We start from the raw sequence: 14,827 nt of genomic DNA on the forward strand, positions 1-14,827 counted from the left end.
GTCCCACTTCTTGCAGCAGAGCCAGATATCACCTGGACCACACCACAACTCTGCAAGAAGATAATAGATAAAGCTTATAGTTAGTTTTGTTGATATAGGCCTAGGCTGCTGGGGGATGATGCACTGAGCACCTGTCCTCTTCTGTCTTCTCTACTACTCTATAGAAGTGGTTTTCAAAGTGGGGGGCTGCTTGCAAAAATAAGGAAATATAATCTAATTATCGTCAAAGTTATGCACCTTTAACACGCCGTGGGGCCGGTTCCGCTTCCTCAGACTCCCATTCGGGATCAAGTCTGCCAGCGAGGTGTTTCAACAAAAGAACTGTGAGACCTTCGGCGATATCCCCGGTGTATACATCAGCGCAGACGACATGATCATCGCGGCGTCATCAGAGTGGGAGCATGATGAAATCCTGCAGAAAGTAATGGAGAGAGCAAGGGCAGCAAAGGTGAAGTTCAACAGAGATAAAATCCAATTCAAAGTCGACACAGTGAGATATATGGGGCACGTCATCACAGCAGCAGGACAGAGGGCTGATAACACAAAGATCAAAGCTATTGTCGACATGTCAACCCCTGAAGACAAACAAAGTCGCCAACGCCTGCTGGGAATGACAAAATTCCTGGCGCAATACATACCAAATGAAGCCTCGCTCACGGCGCCCCTCAGACAGCTGCTTAAGAAGGATGTAGCATGGCAGTGGTGTCCACACCACACCACAGCGCTACAGACACTCAAGTCTACTCTCACACAAGCTCCAGTGCTGAGATACTATGACCACAAGAAGCCATTAACGCTACAAGCGGACTCCTCAAAAGATGGACTGGGGGCCTGTCTGCTGCAGGAAGGTCGCCCAGTGTGCTATGCCTCGCGAGCACTCACCGACACCGAAAAGAGGTACGCACAGATAGAAAAGGAGTTGCTCGCTATAGTGTTTGCCGCCAAGAGATTCCACCAATATGTCTATGGTAGACCTGTAACTGTGCAGTCTGATCATAAGCCTCTGGAGGTCATCGTGCGCAAGCCGCTAAGCAAAGCACCAGCGCGGCTGCAAGGAATGCTGCTACAACTACAGAGGTATGACCTAAGCATCACGTACACACCAGGCAAGTACATGCACACTGCCGACACACTCTCACGCGCCACAGCGGGCAGGGATGGCGAGAATGTTGAAGAGAACCCCTGTGATGAGAGAGTTGTGTATGCCTTGGAGGCCACAGACGCCCTGAGTGAGGAAACACTCATCCAACTGAAAGAGGCAACCGCAGCAGACAGCGTGTTACAAGCTGTGTGTGAGAAACACATGAAAGGGTGTCCTACGAAGAAGCGTAGCCTAGACAGGAAACTACACAGCTACTGGGCAATGTGGCAAAATATCAACATACAAAACGACATTGTGATGGTCGGAGACAAAATCGTCATACCCCAGAGCTTCAGGAGAGTGATTTTGGAGAAGCTTCATCTCGCTCACCAAGGAGTGCAGCACACAAAAGCTAAAGCACGAAAAGTCCTCTACTGGCCTGGCATGGCCCGAGATATAGAGACAATGGTGGAGAAGTGCATGCAGTGCCAGCAGCTACAGCCCAAACACCAGGCGGAGCCACTCGTCCCACATCAGATCCCAGACCTGCCATGGATGAAAGTTGGGGCTGATATCTTCGAGTTGAACGGTCAGTCGTATCTTCTGTTGGTCGATTACCTGACCAAATATCCTGAAGTGCTCAATCTACCAGATAAAACAGCCTACTCAGTCATTCAGAAAATGAAGTCGGTTTTCGCCAGGTACGGGATACCCAGAGAGCTAGTGAGCGATCACGTCCCATTCGCCAGCTATGAAATGAAGTCATTTGCAGCGTCATGGGAATTCAAGCTCACGCATTCAAGCCCAGGTTTTCCCTCTTCAAATGGAATGGCTGAGCGGGCCATAAAGACTGTGAAACATGCGCTGAAGAAAGCCATGCAGACCGGAACTGATCCACATCTGGTGTTGTTGTCATTGAGGAACACACCAGTGACAGGACTGAACATGTCACCGGCACAAATGTTGATGGGAAGAGTCCTGCGGAGCACACTTCCGTGTTCCAGTGCCGTGCTGAAACAGTCAACTCCACAGCACATCCACGACAAAATACGGGACCTGCAGTCACGCCAAAAGCAACGCTACGACCAGCATGCCAAGACACTGCCGGCGTTGACCTCAGGTGACACCGTACACATGCAGACACGGGAGCCCGCAGTTATCACCCAACAGCGAGATGAACCACGCTCCTACACCGTGCAGACACCAGCAGGAAGGATGCTCAGGAGGAACAGGCGACATCTCAGGAAGATACACCCAAGTCTCTTCAGAGACACTCGCTTTGATGAACATTTGGACTCAGAAGCACAAACTTCTCAGACTCCAGAGACAGTTGACACGCCACCACAAGTCCCAGCACCACAAGACCCACCACCACATGATCCTCCTCCTGTGAGTATGGACAATAGACCTACATGCTACACCAGACGTGGTAGAGCGGTCAGGCGCCCTGCCAGGTATGGATACTGATCTCATGGACAATTTATGTTGTTATTCAATAATTGTACCTTGAGAGAGATTTAAAAAAAAAAAAAAGACCTTTAATGTTCAAAGGAGGGAGGCAAAGGCAAAGGAGTGCTTAACTTGAAATGTTGTAAGAATATTCTAAAATGTTCACATGCGTTATCCAGCAGAATACAGAACAGGAAAATGGTTTGTGGTGATTTATTGTAAGCCATTGGTTTATTGAAAACGAATTGAAAACCTGTTTTATTGTTCATTGAAACATACACGTTGAAAGGGGCAAGTTTATTGTTGATACACAAGAGTTAATGGCTAGAGTTTAGATAGCTGGCTTTGGGGACCACTTCTCAGTCTTGGAAAGAGGGATGTGGTATATTAGATCGAGCACTCGGTTCTCGATTATGTTGTACTGTCAATGTACCTGGTGTTCTGTGATCGACTACTTTGGCCTGTTGTTGAATGTTGGAGCACGAAGTAAAAGACGTACTCGTACCACAGCCTTGCTTCCGTGTACATTGTTATACGTTAGTAGACTTACCCACAAACAGTAATACTGAAGTGTATACAACACATGAAGTCACAACACTGTTCCTGTTTCCGTTCCTGCTCCTGCTCCGGCTGCCCCCCAGAACTCTCGGCCTTGTCAGCCTGGCCTCCCGGCCGCCCTCCAGAACTCTCGGCCCTGTCGGCCCGGCCTCCCGTCCGCCCCCCAGAGCTCTTGGTCCTGTCTGTCTGCCCTCCCGGCCTCCCTGGTTCCCGCCTTCCGCGCCCCCTCCACCCTCCCTGTTGAGTTTTGGACTGTGGTTCAGGATTTTGTTTTCTTTTGGGACGTCTGGAATCCGTCCCTTGTTTTGGTTCTGTTTCATCTGCGTTCGTGTTTTGAGTTTCATTCATGTTTCTTGTTTTCCTGTTTCCTGTTTTATTTTGCTAAGAATTGATTTCATGTTGTATTACTCCCTGTGTTTCCCTGTGTTGATTAGGTAATCGGTTTCCTCATTGTTTTCTCTTGACTTGTGTCACCTGTGTCTCGTCACCTCTCTCTTCCTCATGTGTGCATATATAGTCCTGCCTTCCCCTTTGATCCTTGTTGCATCATTCTAGTGTTTTTTACTCCTCTGTGTGTCTCCAGTGTTCCAAGAGTTTTGTCTCCAGTCTCGTGTTACATTTTTTAGAGTTTAGATTTTTTGTTTGCCTTTGGACTTCCAGCTGTTAATTAAACTCAGTTTTTGCCCACATCTGCCTCCTCACTCCTTGTCCTGCACTTGGGTCCTACCTCCCCTGGAAACCCATAACAAGGAGACTGTCATGTTCACTCTTTACACCTCTGATTTCCAGTACAGCTCTGGGTCCTGCCACATGCTGAAATTCTCTGATGACTCTGCAGTGGTTGGGTGTATTAGAGATGGACAGGAGGTGGAGTATAGGACACTGATTGGAGACTATGTGGAGTGGTCCCAGGCAAACCACCCACTCCTGAATGTGGACAAGACCAAGGAGCTGGTCATTGACTTCAGGAGGAAGAGGACACCAGTGGAGCTCAACACCATCCAGGGCCTGGAGGTGGAAGTAGTGGACCAATATAAGTACCTGGGAGTCTACATGAACAACAGACTGGACTGGAGGGACAACAGCAACCCTGTGGACAAGAAGGGTCTGAGTACACTCCACTTCCTGAGGAGGCTCAGGTCTTTCAATGTATAGACTTCCTACCAGTCTGTACTGCTGTGGTTCGTTGGGGGAGCAGCACCAGCAGAAAGGACATAAGTAGGATGGACAAATTGATCCAAAAGGCTGGTCATGTTATTGGCAGTGAGTTGGAGACTGTTACGGCCTGTGGGCCGATTTCTTTAAATTGTGTGTGGGTGTGTTGCTGCGGTGCTGTTCTCTCTCCTTCTCTAGGTGGATGCATGCCACTCCCCCAGCTCACAGTGGTTTCCAATCCCCTAATCAGTGGCCAGAGTTAAAAGGAGAAGAGAGCAGCACTCTGGTCGGTTGGGACACACTCTGGTTGGTGACAGTGTGGCATTGCTGCAGCGGTGAGATCGTTCCTGTTTTGGCTGTTTCTGTATATTGATTACCTTTCAGTGGAAAGGTGTGTGTGCTAAACTATTAGCATTGTGTTTTTGGTTTGTTTCTTCTATCCTGGTTCCTATAGAAGGCCAGCGTTTTCAGTTTGTTTGACTGTGCACTTCCTTTGCAGGCCAGCTGCCTTGGATTCACCCTGATTTAATAATTTTCTAATAAACGCCTTATTTTATTCGCCCTTTAAACTGTCTCTTTGTCTTATCTTTCTGTGAACAAACCTGGGAACAATATCTTTTGTTACTCCCCTCATCCCCTGTAACACGGGGTCGTAACAGAGACGTTTGTTTCAGTGAGGGACAGGAGGACACTGGACAACCTGCTCTCCATCATGGACAATCCATCTCGTGCCCTACACCAGACAATAGAGGGACAGTGGAGGTCATTCTCCAAAACACTGATACAGCTCCACTCCCACAGTCAACGCTACAGGATGTCATTCAGACCCTACTCTATGCAGGTGGACAACAACTCACCTTTCTGTAACAGATAACTCCATGTTATTCATGTTAATGGACACTACTGCACATTACTATAATTCCTATGTATATAATATATATTCTTCCGTCCCTATTTCTTGGACATTTGTTCATATGATAATTTGTCTATTTTTTGCTTGTACTATTTCTGTTTTGTCTTTCTAGATTTTACTTGTATTTTCTTTTACTTATGATTCTTAAGAGTGTTTTTTTTGTTTGTTTTTTTTTATGTGCAACTGAGCTACTGCGACCAAGCAATTTCGCTTGTGGTTCAATAAAGTTTATCTAAGTCTAAGTCTGACACTGTTTCAACCATTTATAGTGAATGCCTGCAGAAGTCCCAGCAGGTACACTCATTCATTCATTCATTCATTCATCTTCTGTACCCGCTTATTCCTGTTAAGGGTCGCAGGGGTCTGCTGGAGCCTATCCCAGCTGTCATCGGGCGAGAGGCGAGGGTACACCCTGGACAGGTCGCCAGTCCATCGCAGGGCCAAGATACATTCAACACAACACAATTGACATTGACATTCATGATATTCACGAATGTCAATGTCAATATATATATTTAACCTCCTTACCACCTCAACCGTCAATCTACACAAGTTGGTTGTTTCAACTTCTGATTAGCCACGGTAAACCTGATGCAATATGTGAATATTTTTTGTACCATAACATATCTGTCTGCTTTATTCTATTTTTTTTGTATCTTTTTTGTATCTTGCACTGTTGTTTTCTGCTGCTGGAACACCCTAATTTCCCTACGGCGATGAATAAAGTCTTATCTTATCTTATCTAAAGCAGTGGACCCAATAAGTTAATAGAGTTTGAAGAGCTTTGGCAAAATATTTTTCAAAAAAAAACACCAGCAAGTGAAGACGAAAGACAAATTGAAAAGGTCACAGAGGGTTGTTTTCATTTACATATTTGCCGCATAGTTTTCACTGTGTCACTGGCTAATATATATTTTATATAATCTGCATCATTGTGGAAGATATTCTTAACGTACATACTGATGCTTTTAGTAATCAATTAAATGTAGTTGCACATGCACACACAAACCTGCTTCAGAGGGTCAATGCAAACTGTGGAAAACTTTTGCTTATGTGGCAGTGTGGATAGGAATGATGTTAGGAAATGTTGAAACACTCTGGTTTGGTTATGACTGAACCAGACAGTGACTGTTGTCTGTCATGTCTTTTACAACATACGACAAAAAACAAACAGAAAAACCACAACTTCAGTTTTTGCTGCAGAGTCTGTTGAACTCTCTCATGGCCCAATTCAGTGGGGTAAATGTAGAGGCATCCAGCATCTTTTCACTTTCAGTTATTTAGGTTGGTTCAAATAAGCAGAGATGAATCTGATCTACACATCTGGTCTATTGAACAACTAAACTTCTATCAAATAATATCTACTGCTTATCAACAGAATGGATTTGAAACTTGCAACAGCATAGCATTAGCCTGTTTACTAAAAGCTGAGTCAAAGTGCTCTGAGAGCAGAGAGGACAATTAAATTCTCCCATTGCCAAGTGATCAAAAACTAATAATAAATATGTTGTCTCCACGAGGTCAATGACAGTCTTTCCCTTCATCTGCTAATCTGTGTTTGTCATGTGAGCCTTAGTCTGACTGAAGCTGAATAAGGGAGTATAGACCAACACCATCACTAAACAAGTGAACATCAAATCAAAGAAAGACTGTAAGGCTATTTGCTTTATGTCAATACCTGTGCCCTCATCAGTCAAAGGTATTGACATAGAGCCCATTGTGTATTTACAAAGTAAAGGATACTGGAGTGAGCAAACCTTACAGCTGAAAGATTCCCTCATGTTTGTTGTGATACGAACCAAATTATTCCCATAAAAACAGTGGCAGGGTAATGCCATCTGCAGTTTTATCACAGTTTTTAGCTTGTAGTGATATCGTGTTGTAGCTCTCTAACTACTACATCAGTAGTTCTGTCCATCTCTAGTTTGCCGTAGCCACCCTTATTTCCTCAGAATATCTGGATTTCATTCACATCAGAGTCATATGAGCATACGAATCTCCCATTCCCTCTCAATCTCAGGGAATTTCTTTAAATTTTTTACATATGTTTAGTTTGACTGATTAGAATTTATCAGCCAAAGGTATACGCGACTCGGGACGAGAGGCCTCCGACACAAGATCCATGGTTTTGCCAGTACATTGTAGCCCATAACTTAGCTTCTGAACACAACGTCCCACTTCTTGCAACAGTAACTATCACCTGGATATCATCTCGACTTCACCTCTACTCAGTCAGACAGTACATCAGTTCTCCTTTTTCTTTTCCTGTTACTCTTCATTGCTCCAATGACTCACTGACCATACGATCAATCTTCTTCAGCAGGGATCTGAGAACATGCTCTTTCTTTGTTTAGTGCCAACACACTGCTGACCGAGAGTAAGCAAGTTACATAACGAACAGCTGCAAATACAAAGGTCGACCTGCTTCTGTTTTGCAAGGAACCTGAGCAACAAAGAACAAAGTTAACTCTGAACTGCTAACTCTGCAAGGAGAGAAAAGATAGAACACACTTATAGTTAGTTTTGTTGCTATAGGCCTAGGCTGCTGGGGGATGATGCATTGAGCACCTGTCCTCTACTTTCTTTTCTCTCCCACAGACCACCTGTCCTCTATTTATTTCTCTACTACTATTACTACTCTATAGCATGTTAATAGTAATGTGTCCCTCTCTCCATCTCCCTTTCCCTTAACTGAATTGAACACTGCAAATATGGATTCAGGAGGACAAGGGATTTAAACCTTCCACCTCACAAATTCCTTTGTCCTGAACAAAGGGATGCTCGTTGTTTCTCGTGTTCACTCATGCACATATTCACTCTCATTCTCACACACGGTGATAGTCTGGTAGATTTTATGGAACTGTGGCCAGTCATGACGAAGCAATGACATTCAAAGTGTTCACACGCATTAGTGTATTCAGATACAACATGTGTTTATGCCGATGCTGAAAACTTAAGCTACACACAACTGAACAAGTCTTTTGTGGACATTTTAATTCAGCATTACAGTTTAGGGTATTCTGGGGATGGTCACTGTCGTGTCCGATGGTGGATTCATATGAACACACGCTTGTTGCAAAATCAACAGTAGTCAAGTTACAACATCAACCAACCCTCCCTCAAGAAATACACTGGGAATGGCTGTGTTTACTGGAAACAGATATCTGACCCATCTTTACCACGTTATAGTCTGTAAACAGCATCGCTGGAAAAATATCAAGTTAACAGAGTCTTTAAATATTGATTTATAGTCAAAACTCAAAGCTGCAACCTTTGCTGAATTAAACACCAACAATCCATGTTTTTTTTTTTTTTTAAGGGAATGAAACTCAGATGAAATTACTTTTCAGTGATGAATAATATGTTGATAACACTCCAATTATGTTTGGGGTCAATTTGACCACAGGCTCTTTTAGCTGTATAAATCTTGTTGTGGTTGTTTTGGATGATATCGAGGTCACTATAACATGCAATTGTATAATATTCAAAAAGCTTTAGGGCCCTAACCTATCAGGCTGTGGGGGGCAGGAAGATATTGATAGTCCACTCAACATAGGGTGAAGCAATATATGAACGCTTGCACAGCAGCCTTCTAAACCTTCTGAATTTTGTGCTCTGTGTGCCCCCACGACCGTTCACAGGTCAAACAGTTACAGAAGATGAATGAATGAATGAATGAATGAATGAATGAATGCTTGTGTGCTCTATCTTTCTACTCTCTTTCAATGTGGGAATGTGTCTGAGGCAGAGGACGTTGTTGAGGAGGACCCTGATAATAAGACATCCTCCTCTATTGAGAATGAGACCCTCCTGTTGTCTCTCAACCACCAGTAAACACACTACTGACACATCTTGTCATTCCTCCTAAGGTCATGTCTTTGTTTTGTTTTTCTTTTCATTCATCCACTCATTAGATTTACCTGTGTCTCATTATCATTCCCCTCTCTGTGCCAGTCAAACATTCCAGCAGTCTACTTACTCATTCTGATCTGTTTCCTGTTATTTGTCTGTTTGCAGACTACTGCCTTTGACTTACCCTTTGGATTTGTTTGCCTGTATGAACTGACTATCATGTACCAAACCACCCTTTTGCAAGTAAACCGTGTTTGTTTTAAACCCAAACTGTTTATTAGAGTCGTGTCTACAAAATGACAACAGTTCTACAACTGCGACCCCCTGCTGCAATTAATGGTGTTAATAAATGGTTGTGGACACAGTGGTGTTAATCTTACTATTACAAAAGAGACAGTACACCAGTTTGAAGGAAAATCTACTTTAAATCTACTTTCAAAAAGAGTTTAGCCATAGTGTCCTAAAACGACTGAACCATCATCCTTCGTGGGCAGTGGCACCAGCAATTAGTTAATGCTAGACAACCACAACACCATTAACTCATTGTTTACATTACATTATCAAAAGCAAGAAAACATATGCACGTTAAAATACGAAACTTGAGAACTTCTCAGCAGTCTTTCCTCGTCATGCTCAAAGCGAGTGAAAGAAAATGTCTGCCGTCCGAATCCTCGATAACTTCACCTGCTCAAATGGGATGTTACACCCAGTGATGTTAAATACGGTCAACTGAGACTTTACTCCTCCAATGTAGGATTTAACACTAACACAGAGCTTATTCTGCTAGAATCTACTTCAGAATTCACTGTAGACTGGCCCAACACTGCACTTGTGTATTTGCTGTGTGGTCTCATCTGTCTCCAGTCCTGCAGTGGATGAGCTGATAAAATGAACTACAGCACCACCATGTGGACGGATACATGGATTACAAGCTGCCTGTCAGATGCATCAACTATTACTGTAAACTCTAGGGAGATGAACACATGTTTAACAGAACCTTCTATGTTGGCATTTGTTCCATTGTTTTATTCAGTAGAAGTGGAAACTATCAAGAGGATGATCCATGAGAGGAAAATACAAGACTTCAGTCATTGTGATGAACACTGATTGTAAAACTACAGTGGTGACTATATTTATTTGAACACTTGGCATATTTGAGAGGTCATCAGTATGGTCTATATACTGTACAACAGAACCATCATAAGGAGATTTAGATCATTTTCCTTAAAAAAAAACGAGCTAGGGCTATTTCACCGTCAATGGTACACAGTCATGTTCCTTCACAGAAGAAGCCAAATTAGTTGTGTAATCGTCACTGATGGTGATGCAAGGCTCTTAGGACACAGCTGTCTGAATCTTTTGAATGTACAAGGCCTACCCTACTCATCAACACCACAATGACTAAGGGTGCAACAGGGTCTTCAAGAACTGTGCATCAGAAACTGGGTGAAGAAGGACTTGTTGGCAAGATCCATTATTGAAAGAGCAGAAATAGAATGAAACGTCTGAAATGCAATGAAAAAAAGAATACAATAAATGGACAAAGGAAGATCAGTGTAAAGTGTTGTGAACTGATGAGTCCAATTTTAAACAACTGTCTGCGTGGTTCCTGAACATTATGAAATGAAATCATGTTTGGAGGCAAAAAAGGTCAGTATTTTCAGATCTGTCAGCTGTTCTAATAATTTTGGCCACCACTGTATGTAGGGTAGACTTTTAAGAGACATGCAAATAATACTCACTAAATTCAAGACACGTAACACACACTCACAGAGACGCTTGTTTCAATGCTTCAGGCTTTTAATTTTTTCAAAAAACAACAGTAAAGATGAGTTCATTGTGTAGAAGGAAGTTTTGCTAACAGCGTTCTTTTCATAACACATTCCGTCTGTTCTCAGGAAAAGGCACAAAGCCTCTGAGACGACCCAGCTTCTATTTATTTGACTTGTCGCTTCACTCCTTTGGTTGCGTTACAGCGATAGAAGAAATATAAAGAGGCTCCAGAGTGATTAGCTTAAGAAATAAGAGCATGAAAACACAAACATCAGCACTCCTCCACTGTTTGTGACAGATTCTTCTGTTTCTGGACTCATCACATTTTCTTGGCGCAGACAGATGGGCGTTGTTCATTACACTGTAAATCATCCCAGCACTTGGACCCTGCAAGTACCAAAAACAGAAAAAAAGAAATCAGTCCATCGTAACACCAACTAAAACCTCACAATGATGGACATTATTTCCTTATTTCTATTAAAATAATTCAACCTTAACTGATTACATTGATGCTAAATAAAATAATCTCATCAGACATTTGTATTAACGACATTACTAACAGAAGTTTCTGAGTCAATTAACTGTTTTCTTTTACCATTTATCAGTTAAACCAGTCACACACACAGTTTTCAGGTGAAATAAAGATTTACCTCCATAATTCATTTGTATGCAGTGCTGGGCACCACGCCCATTGTTGGGCTCTCCAGGACACCAGTTTGAATAGCGGAAACGTGTCCCATCACTCCACAGCCAGAAATTCTCCTAAAAGACAGATTTCAAACAGATTCTAAATAATAGAATATTTTCTGAAATACAATACAAACACTGTACTTTTTGCAGTGATGGAAATTCAAATTGATCTCATATTTTCTCTGTATAGCTCTTAAAAAGAGAAGATGGATGACAACTGGAGGAGGATAGGAGGAGGTGGTGGACACAAACTAAAATAATTTATTTATTTTAAATGATGAACTAAATACCCGTTGAGCATCACTGCCTCCAATCCATGTTGCTGGATACCCATTAGTGTGCTTCAATATCAGTCTCTGGATTGCACGGTATTCGAAGCGAGAATGGATCGATGCAAGGTTTCCACCCAGGGACTGACAGTTTTTCTGCAGCAGAGATAAACAGAGATAAATGAGAGTTGTCAAAGCAATAGCAGGACTCACAACCAAAAGGATGCAAGACACAACAAAATAAACTCAGTGATTACCTCAGCTTCAGCCCAACTCATGCGTCTTGGAATGTAGAGGAAACAGCGTCTATTGTACTTAGACCAACCACGACAACGTGAGAATCTCTTCGGGAGCCTACATGCTGAAAACAGTCTCCAGTTAAAGGTTTAATATATAAACTGTTATTGAAACATAATATAATAATGTGAGTCTTTGTTGAGGGTAACTTGAAACTGATGAGTTGTCTTTCGTCTATTAGTAACTATGTTGTGGGATTGAACCATTCTTAACTAGTGATCAAGACTTTCTGGGAAGCTAAACGCCAACACTCGTCTAACTGCAAAGGATGACAGCAACAACATGCATCAAACGTCAGATATACTCACCATCAGTTCCAGTCAGAGTCATCACGACACAAACAATCACCATCACTGGCAGCGTCTTCATTGTGGAGATGATGCTGATTTCTAGCTTCAGTCAAGAGAACCAGACATGTTGGAAATATTTAACACCCACATGATGAACATTCAATAAAGGAAAAGACAATAAGAGTTGGTAGCAGACCTGCAGCAGAGTGATCCTCTTTTCTTCCTCCTTTGTGCTACACTGAAGCCATAACCTTTCAAGATAAAGGACAGCTCTTAAATACAGTTACTTATCTCATCATCTCACTAAATGAGGACGTGACACAGGTCAACACACGAAGAAATACCATTATCAGACATGGTCAGGACACCAAATGTACAATCTACAGTTTGTTAACTAATAATGGTTGCGTTATATAAATGACTAAACATCCACAAACTTACAGAGTCATAATTATTAAGCTTTAATTGGCATTTTCATGCCTCAGTCCTAGTCACAGCCGCAGCTGGAGGTATTGTGTCCTTCTGTACACGTGTCCCATTCTTGTGAGTCTGTTATCTTGGGAATTTCCCCCAAAATTTGTCTTAAACATTATCTTGGAATCAAGGAGGAACAGATTCAAATTTAGAATAGAAAAGAGGTGGAAATTTGTCTTCGGCTCTCCAACACCGAAGACAGACTGTACTAAAATACAAACTTGACATAAATACAGGCATACAGCATTACATTGACATAAAAAATACAGTAAAGCAGTGGTTGGCACTTCGAGTCACTATGTGGATTAGTCACTTAGTTGTGTTGAGAATGCCAATGGTGTTAGGGATAAAAGACTTTTTTAAAAAACCCTCGGCCAGAAGGGCTCTATAGCGCCTCCCAGACTTCAAAAGTTCAAACTGATTAAAATGAGGATGGGATCTGTCTGCCAGGATTCGCTTAGCTTTCCTCCCTGTCCTTTTGGTATAAATGTGGGTCAGAGACTTTTGGGGTTTTCCCACAATTTTACGTGCCATTGTCACAATCCTGCTTAATTTGTTCTTGCACTTACAGCTTAAGTGACCCAACCAAGCAGAGAGGTGAAATGTTAGGACACTCTCTATGTGTGCAGTATACACAAGTTCCAAAATCAGTGGACTGACCCCAAGACAGCTCAGTCTTCTCAGAAGGTGAAGCCACTGTGAACATTTCTTAAAAACAAAGTCTGTGTTTTCAGAGAAGTTTATCTGGCAGTCCAGAACTGTGCCAAGGCTTTTAAAAGTGTCCACACTTTCAACAAGTTGAATGGTGAAACCGGCACTACTCTCAGATCTGGTTTTGTGCAGATAACCAACTCCTTTGTTTTTGAAACAATGATTTCCAGCTTGCTATCTAAGCAATATGCTTCAAAAGCCTTAATGTGAGCAAGATAGGTGGCCTCACCAGAAGAGTCCATTCTCAGTAACAAGCCGACTAAGCCTATGTCATCTGCATATTTAATAATAATAATAATAATAATAATAATACATTTTATTTAAAAGCGCTTTTCAAGGTACTCAAAGACACTTTACATAAAAAGAACATCAAATCAGCAAAAACAAATGTGAAATATAACATTAAAAACACAATAAACTGAGCTAAACATTAAAAGCAATTTTAAAAAGGTGTGTTTTTGTCAGAGATTTGAAGGTAGGAAGGTCGGTACAGTCGCGGATGTGTTTGGGGAGAGAGTTCCAGAGGGAGGGGGCAGCTGCAGAGAAGTTTCTGTCGCCCCAGGTTCGATGCTTGGTCCTGAGTGATGGAGTAAGGAGGTTTGCGTCACATATTTAATTAGTTTGAAGTTATAATCATTAAGTGCAAATTCATTTGTAAATAAGGAAAAAAGCAAAGGTGAAAGATTGCTACCTGCCTTCCCCTTTGTTCCTGGTCACGTCACTCTACTGTTTTTTATTCCTCTGTGTGTCACCAGTGCTCTCAGTGTCTCGAGTGTTTTCGTCTTTAGTCTCTTGTTACCTTTTGTCTTTTGAAAGTTTTGATTTTTGTTTGTTGGAGTTCCTGCTGTTTCAGCAGCGCCTTTTGTTTCCTTTTTGTTTGATTAAACTTATTTTTTTGCCCACTCCTGCCTCCTCCCTCTTGGGTCCTACCTCCCCTGGATAAATCCATAACAGAGTGACACAACCACTAATGGACCCAGCAGACTATACTCCGTTTGACGGGGAGGATAAAAGCCGAGTACTGACTTATTATTTTCAACAAAAGTGGGAGTATAAACCTTGGCTCATGCCTGGCCATGATGGCACCGACAGGGAGGTTAGGCCCTCATGGACGCCATGGAGGCAGGCCTGCAGGCCGGCAGCCTCTGGTGCAACTGTCTGCCAGCCACACGGTGGTGGTTCCCTGGCCTGCTGACCATCGGCCAGCCAACCTCCAGCGATCTTCTCCTGCTCCTGTCTCAGCTCCCAGGAAGGCCTCCACTCCTGCTCCTTGCGCTCCTGTTCCGGCTCCCAGGTCGGCCTCCCCTGTGGCTCC

General features: G+C 42.7%; 1 protein-coding gene across 1 annotated transcript; it reads right to left on the reverse strand.

The window, feature by feature from the left end:
* Nucleotides 1–11,100: 11,100 nt before the first annotated feature.
* LOC311492245 (ladderlectin-like) lies at nucleotides 11,101–12,736 on the reverse strand (the record flags this gene model as incomplete). Its single annotated transcript, XM_084550469.1, has 5 exons — nucleotides 12,346–12,736; nucleotides 11,998–12,101; nucleotides 11,762–11,896; nucleotides 11,432–11,543; nucleotides 11,101–11,168 (listed from the first exon to the last, which is right to left on the reverse strand). The coding sequence occupies exons 1-5, from the start codon at nucleotides 12,404–12,406 to the stop codon at nucleotides 11,101–11,103; spliced, it is 480 nt and encodes a 159-aa protein (XP_084406595.1). The 5' UTR covers nucleotides 12,407–12,736.
* Between the last annotated feature and the right edge of the window lie 2,091 nt (nucleotides 12,737–14,827).

This window comes from Chelon labrosus (assembly GCF_963514085.1).
Source record: "Chelon labrosus genome assembly, chromosome: 1".
In the NCBI taxonomy this organism is placed as follows: domain Eukaryota; kingdom Metazoa; phylum Chordata; class Actinopteri; order Mugiliformes; family Mugilidae; genus Chelon; species Chelon labrosus.